The sequence below is a fragment of the Prosopis cineraria genome, unplaced genomic scaffold, assembly GCF_029017545.1.
Source record: "Prosopis cineraria cultivar Desert tree isolate PC_DT_omini unplaced genomic scaffold, ASM2901754v1 PC371, whole genome shotgun sequence".
NCBI lineage: Eukaryota > Viridiplantae > Streptophyta > Magnoliopsida > Fabales > Fabaceae > Prosopis > Prosopis cineraria.
The window spans coordinates 3531-11874 of record NW_026555698.1 but is presented as its reverse complement, the minus strand read 5'-3'; the positions used below and the strand labels follow the sequence as shown (position 1 = coordinate 11874).

Genomic DNA, 8344 nt, shown 5'->3' with positions numbered 1-8344 from the left:
GGTAATATTCATTATAACATATGCTTCAATATTTTTGCAAAAATTTTGACAGAACCTCTCTTGTAAATGGGACCTCCCAAAAATTCTACAATACACTATTTCAAACAAAATATCATATCAATTAGGAGCTAAGCCCTTTCCAGCCGGTAGATAGAATATATAACAAAATAAAGGACCTAGCTATAGACTATGTAGAGCACCTAGGGATAAATTTACAAAATAAAATTTCATAATTCAAACTTTATGTCAAAAGAAAGCTTCATCCTTAACTTCTCAAATTCTGGTTAATAATAGACCCCTCAATGTTTTGCAGGAGGTTCAATGTCGAATACACTATTTGAGACCAAAATTATTTTTAATAAATAATGTCCCAATAATAAAGTCATAAGAATATAAATGGATAATTTTAGATAATTATAAACAAATAAAAAGAGCCACTAAATTCAAGAATTTAAATATACTAATAAACTTCACAAATATTGAACCATTAAATTCTAAATAAATAAATAATTTATCACCTAGCTATAGGAAATAAAATAAATTAAATAATTAAATAGGAATAGAGATATTTACTAATTAAAAAATGAAGTTTATATTCCACAAATCCAATAAAATTAATTTTATGAGGACTTTACAGAACAAATAATGGACATGGACGCAAATTCCATGGGATAATTAGTCAAACGCAGTCGAAACCATGAAATAGACATAAATATACAGTTCATAATGGTAACTAACTAGATGTGGCTGAAACCACAAAATAGATGCAAGTACATGACCCACAAATAGTAGACGTGAGAATAGAACTTATGAAAAAAAATCAAACTAGCTAGTCATTAATCATAGTGCACTACAGACTAATGAAACTCCCATTAGTAACTAGTGTTCTACATATAGTCCTCTTTGAAATCAATATTCAAACATGCATGGAAGTTTTATAACCACATTTCATAAATTTTATTATAGATTCCATGTATGACTTATCATACATGGAATTATTAATTATTAATCTTATATAAAATAAAATTATTAATTGATCCAACATAACACAATGGAGAAAACAAAAATAAAATAATTTATTTTATTAAAATCCAAATAAAGGAACATCCAATGAGAAATATAATTTACCAACAATATGTAATATAATAAATTGGAAATAATAATTTCTTTAAAAGAAATTTCTAGTCTGGTAATTTAATTTGGGGTTTTCCACTTATCTATAAAATTCCCAAGCATATAAAATAGATCTGAAATAGTTTCCCAGTGACAATGCTTTGTCCTTAATTTCCTCTATACAGCAACTGTATTAAGGAGAGGGAGACTAGACACAACCCAAACCACAGCAAGAATAGAAGAAGGAAAAGAAGATCACGAGCTGCACAGAGGAGAGGGAATCTAATATTTACATGCCTGCCAAACTATCGGAGGAGAAAGATTCTGATGCTTCCATGTTAACCAACGGTGGAGCGCCAAGGATGAAGGTGAAAGGAGAGGAAAGCTTGAACCCTTGCAAGCTCCCATGAATAGAGGAATGGAGATCTCGGTGGTTTTTAAGCTGAAAAGAAAGAAGTTGTACGCTTAGCAAAACAAGAATGGTACAGCTCCACTTTGGCGATAGTGGGAAGCACGAACGATGGAGAGATCATAGATTAGAGCACAATAGGTGAAGTTTTTGGACAGCTCTCTTGCTGTTTGTACTTATGCATGAAAACGTGAAAATATGAGGAAGAAGGAAGAGAAAAATTTGACCAAGTTAAGGACAAGTGGGTGATTTCACATAAAGACTAAAAAGTGAGAAAGAAAGGAAAAAAAGTAGTCCCACTCTTGCTTCCAAAGAGATCGAACTTAAAACCTTGGATTTGAAGTCAATAATACTCACCACTAAGCCATCAATTTACTTTGGCAAATTAACCCCTAAATATATAAAAATATAATTAACATATCTTAAAACAAATTTTAAATTACTTTCATTTTTGTTAATATATATATATATATAGGTTATTATAGCGGGGTGTGTGGGGGGTGTGTGTGCACACGCGGAAGAATGTTTAAGTTATATGGCAATGTATTCAATGTTTCACAATCCTAATCATGCACTGAAAATATGAAATTGATCAAAATGAGTGAATTTTGATTCCCGTAGGTTACGTTTTAAGGCTTAAAGATACAACGGACCAAATATGTAAATACTAAAAATTACATAATTATTATATAATTAAGCCCAAGTAAGTGGTCTAATTTGGGATTGTGAACCATTTTTTAGCTTTATGGGAAAAATTGCACCGTAGTATAATATATTATAGACATTTTTGCTCTTGACCCATTTACATGTGGCATAGGTGGGACCCACAATTCTTACTTAACAAACATTTGGCTTCCATTAAGAATTGGGGATTTTTACACCATTTTTTAGGATTCATGGACAAAATTCCATCATACTTGAGTTAAGGATACATTATCACCTCACAAAAATCCTTATGGGTAAATTTTCACTTTAACCCTTCTAAATTCCATCAAAGTTGAGATCCACACACTATATTATAAGTTGTTAAGTCTTATTTATTATTTTATTTCACTTTATCTTTAAAATATATTGATGACTAACCTTCTATCTATTTTGTTTCAATTGTAAATATTTAATTTCTATTTTGAAAACATGCATCCTCCCAAATATTAAGTAATTGTTAAATATTACTATTAAAAAAATTATAAATGGTATTTATATTTTTGTCAGTGTATTCATATCAATTCATATATTCATTGCGTAAATAAAATGTCACAATTTATGTGTATGGAATAAAAATAATTTATGTATATTTGTTTTTGTCATTCCATTGATGATGAGGAGGATATATGAATTGGGCTTGTCCTTTTACACAACTCGTTAATATGGCCAAAGAGAAAAGAAAGTCATGAATGGTGACAATTCATATTTTATACTTAATTTTCCTAGTCAAGACAGTCAATATATGTTCTGGAAAAAATTACACAATGATATACATTCTTGGTTTAAAGGACAAAAATGCTGAGCAACTCTTTTTCTAGGAGCACTCAGCATCCTTAAGTGAATAAAGGTATACATATGATTACCCATGGACTTGTTTTAATGAGAGCAACAATCCCCATCTATGAAATTTTCTTGATGTCCACTAACACTAACCGCTGAAAAAAAACCAACATAAGGTGTAAAAGTATCCAGAAACTTTTTCTCCAAGAGCTTCTAGTATCCTTAAGTGAATAATGGTGCATGAATCCCCATTAACTTTATAAAAGAGGTTATATAGCCAAGCCCAAACCTAGCATCTCAGGCTTTCAGCTTATTCAGGTTGGCCTGAATACCTAAATTGTTAAATATTTTTTTATTTTCTTTTTTATTCAATTCCAATTTTTATCTTAAAAAATTAAGATTTTCAAATGTTATCTAATTTTAATTTTATTTTATTTATAACAAGAAAAAAAGCATTCGGTTATTTGGGCTAAAGTCTATTCTAGTTTGAGCTTGGCTTGGATTTCTTTGGGCTTATTCAGTTAACATCAAGTTATATTAATGAATTAGGGAAGGTTAGAGCTAGTAATTTGGATCAAACCCAACGTACGGCTAGCTTGAATAAGCTCAAAAAATCTTGTGAAGTTCTTTTTTTTTTTAGAATAATCTGACTATGATAGCACACATTAGTCTCTAACAATTCTTAGAATACATTTGATTTTATAATCAAAGAATGTTGTATTTCCAAGTCAAGTAAATTCATACGTCCTTTGCACAGAGGAAGTGGGGCAATAATATGTGGCCTTGGTATCTTATCCAACAAATTGATAAGTGCAAAAATATCTTTTCCAACATTGTAAATGCGGGTAAAGAATTTCTTGTATGCTTCATTGTTACTTTCATGTAATGTTAATTAACCTAATTCCAATCACTTTCTCTGGCAACATCACAGCTAAGCCCATTTATTGGTTTGTTGAATCAAAGGCTCTCATAATAACAAATGAAATGGTATGTGTTTCATCAGTTGGATTATTTGATCAAAATAATAGGGTGAGAGTTGTAAGTTGTAAAATCACTTTATGTATAGAAACAATGGGAAAAAGTTAATTTTGTTTGCGTGATAAAATAAAAAATAGACCAGAAAAACATAAAAACATATAAAACCAATATTTAACGTGAAAAGAAAAGAAAAGAAAATTATATTTAACTACTTATTATTAGAAATACGTAAGAAAATTCAGAGCAGTTTTGACAATTCAATTTGTAACTCTGCTATTATATGAAATATATATATATATATATATATATCCCTTTCTTATGGCTATGATGGAAAGGCATGGAACATAATATGGTAAAAAGATACCTTGATCAATTCCCTCTACAAGAAATATACTACCAAAGGTCCTTAAAGTGATTAGAATTTAAAAGATTATCCAAATGCCTTTGGCTTTAAAGTTGATTTTCATGCTTCCCACTTAAAATTTGAAAGGTAGGTTGCATATTATTTTTCAACAAGCTACAATTTGCAAGAAAAATCCTCAGGTTGACAGCTGTATTTGAAGTTATATTCTTATGGAAAATGGAATAATTCCTTATTAATTGGATCACCTTAATTTGTCGACCTCGATCACCTATGAGAGGCCAATAGAATTGATGTTCGTGATGTTGGCTGATTTTTTTTTTATTTTTTTAATATTCTTCCATTGTTTGTTTCCGGCTGACTCTATTGGGACTTGTGTTTATGGTCCATCAATTTGAATGGTTATTTCTTCGGCCAAAAAAATGACAGCCAACATGTTATTTTTTAAAATTTTATATTATAACCACAAACAATCAAGCCCTTTCCCTGTTGTCGATCTTTGGTCATTCTTCAATTCTTTTACTACAACTGCTTTCTTTCATTAATAAACTAAATATGCATTTATCTTGAGTCTATACGAAAAAAAAAAATTAAGGCTTTTAAATGCTATAAGTCGTGAGTGATCATGACATTCTATAAAAAAAGACCATGAAATCCTTGCTTCATATGTCCTACAAATTTAATTAAAAAAAAAGAAAAGACCATAATGTTTTTGCTTTTTAGATAAGTTCGCATAAAGAAATACAAATTTTATTAAAAAAAGGCCATAATGGTTGTCTTACTTTTCTATGCCGATACATAATTTCTAAATCTAGTCAATTCATATGCGTAGAGAAAATGGCACAATAATAATGGAGGAATAAAAGGAATTTATATATATTTAAGTCATTCCATTCCATTCTAAACATTAAAGTCGTGTAGAAAAAAAGTACACAATAGTAGAAGTCTTCCCATTACTGAAGTCAACAAGGGGGAAAAAAAAAGCCCATAATGGTTGTCTTATTTTTCTATGCCGATACATAATTTCTAGGTCCGGTCAATTCATATGCGTAGAGAAAATGTCACAATAATAGTGGAGGAATAAAAAGAATTTATGTATATTTAAGTCATTCCATTCCATTCTAAACATTGTAGAAAAAAGTACACAATAGTAGAAGTCTTCCCATTACTGAAGTCAACAAGGGGGAAAAAAAGACCATAATGGTTGTCTTATTTTTCTATGCCGATACATAATTTGTAAGTCTGGTCAATTCATATGCGCAGAGAAAATGGCACAATAATAGTGGAGGAATAAAAAGAATTTATATATATTTAAGTCATTCCATTCCATTCTAAACATTAAATTCGTGTAGAAAAAAAGTACACAATAGTAGAAGTCTTCCCACTACTGAAGTCAACAAGGGGAAAAAAAGCCCATAATGGTTGTCTTATTTTTCTATGCCGATACATAATTTCTAAGTCTGGTCAATTCATATGCGTAGAGAAAATGGCACAATAATAGTGGAGGAATAAAAAGAATTTTATATATTTAAGTCATTCCATTCCATTCTAAACATTAAAGTCGTGTAGAAAAAAAGTACACAATAGTAGAAGTCTTCCAATTACTGAAGTCAACAAGGAGAAGAAGAAAAAAGAGCTATTAATCATGACAGTCCATCTTTTAAGACGGTGTCCACATTTTTCTTTCGCCAAGCCAATTCAATTAGGTACTCATATCTTGGAAAAAAATTACACAATAATGGAGAATCTGTTTTTGGTCATCTAAAGCAATAGATTCCATGTTATAAATTGAATAGTTGGTATATTATTTTTTGGTCGAGTTCAAATATTTCAAATATGATTTTATAAATTGAGTAAAGTAAGTGTTATTTAAAAAATAACCATAGTTGAAATAATAATAATTGTTATTTTCAATTTATAATGCATGTGTGCATTTGTTAAGCAGTGCGAACACTTTATTCTATTCTTACCATATAAGACATCATAGGATGATTAATTTCTCGTGTCAAATTTAATATGATAGTAAAGATTTTTACTTAATTCCTTGGATATTTCTATTTCTTTAACATATTGGCTTTTGCAAGCAATTTTTAACCACCAATGCTTATGAGTTATGATTGTACTCCAACAAGTTAATAAATACACTAATATAATTAATACTCCCTATGTCCCTATTGTGGGGCACCTTTAAAAAAGGATTCTTTGGTCCTTAATACAAGGATAATGGATGGTTAATTATTATTTTTCAATTTTACCATGTTAGAAATTTAATTTTATGTTTCATCGTATATTGTATATTTCTCTCTTCCTATTTTTAATAGGGGTGAATTTGAATTTTTTCATTTTAAGAGCTATTTAATGAGTTAATTATCATTCTTTAGTTTCAATGAAGTAGTTGAAAATGTCTTATAATGGAACATACATTGTCAATCTTGCACAAGGCTACAATTTGTATGAGGATTATTTAATTTCTTTTACTGTGTCTAATAAATCCAACTATTATTTTTTGAATTATATTTTGGGGTACTTAAACATTTTTTATTTAATGTTGACTAGTTAACTCAATTTTATGAATATCTTTTTAAGCCTGGCAATTTTTTTGGGCATGGACTTTTTGTAGTTATGTAAGTGTTTATATATGTGTGTGTGTGTGTTATGTAAAATAAAATAAAAACCTTTTCCTTCCATTGATATCTCCCTGTCAAATTCAATTTTTATTTCCAGTATCAAATGGTCCTTATTTCCAACAAATTGAAGAATATGCCAATTCGGTGTCATTTCCAAACTTTACTGCAGGCCCCACCATCCCAATATTATGACTCGTGGTGGTTACTGGTTAATACAAAGGTAGGTAATGTCACCTGAGTTGAGAAATTTCAATCACTGATCCACAGTTTTGAATGCATATATAATCATCAATCCTCTTTAAACGGTGTGCTTATGAATTTCTAAGAGCATATATATATATATATGTGTGTGTGTATATATATAGTACAACCTTGGGCTCCTAACCACTTCATCAATCTAAGAAGCCTTGAAGCTATCCAACATGGCAAATCTTTGTTTTCATTTCCCCTTCCTCATGTTCTCCCTACTTTGTCTCAAGGTTTGTTTCACTTTATGCCACACCAATCTTACTATAAATGATGAGTTGGCACTACTTGCTTTCAAGTTTTCTATCAAGGACCCTCACAATCACTTGGCTAATTGGTCCAACTCTTCTTCCATTTGCAATTGGGTTGGGGTTATGTGTGATGCTCAACATGAGAGAGTAATAGCCTTGAATCTTGGGGAGATGGGTCTCAAGGGAACTTTGCCCTCAAAAATTGGGAATTTGTCTTTTTTGGTTGAACTTGACCTTCATAGTAATAACCTTTATGGTGACTTGCCAAAAGAGTTGATCCAATTACAGAAGCTACAAATTCTCAACTTGAGCTACAATGAATTCAATGGAGAAATTCCAACTTGGATTGGAAGCTTATTTATGCTTCAGCACTTCCATCTTCGTAATAATAGTTTTGGAGGTGTTATTCCTAAAAGCATATCCAATTTGTCAAAGTTAGAGACCTTGAACTGGAATGATAACTTTGTTGAAGGATTCATTCCATTTGAAATTGGAAAGCTTCAATGTTTGAAGATTTTACAAATTGCAGTAAACAAGCTTTCAGGAAGAATACCTCCAACTATTTCTAACTTATCCTCACTTGAGAAGTTGTCTTTGCCTTACAACTTCTTAACAGGTATGTCTTGCATAATGTGTTATTACCATTTCCTCTATTTTACAATGATATAATAGTTTATTTTTTATATGGAAATCCTTTAGCTTAATTTTAATGTAGATTTATGTGTGCCTTATTATCAAGCTCAGTTGATCTTCTTTGGGGTAAAATTTTCACTTATACTTGTCAGAATAAATTCATCAACAAACTTCTGTTAATTATCATTTTTCATAACCATTCCAGCTTTACGAGTATTCAAATTATCAAAGTTAGCACACA

The 8344-nt window shown here is 30.2% G+C and overlaps 1 protein-coding gene across 1 annotated transcript; it reads left to right on the top strand.

Annotated features, from left to right (window-relative positions):
• Positions 1-7593: 7593 nt before the first annotated feature.
• LOC129296638 (probable leucine-rich repeat receptor-like protein kinase At5g63930) lies at positions 7594-8086 on the top strand (the record flags this gene model as incomplete). The annotated part of the gene is made up of 1 exon (XM_054935227.1): positions 7594-8086. A coding segment is annotated over exon 1 (493 nt), but the record flags the coding sequence as incomplete, so codon positions are not given.
• Between the last annotated feature and the right edge of the window lie 258 nt (positions 8087-8344).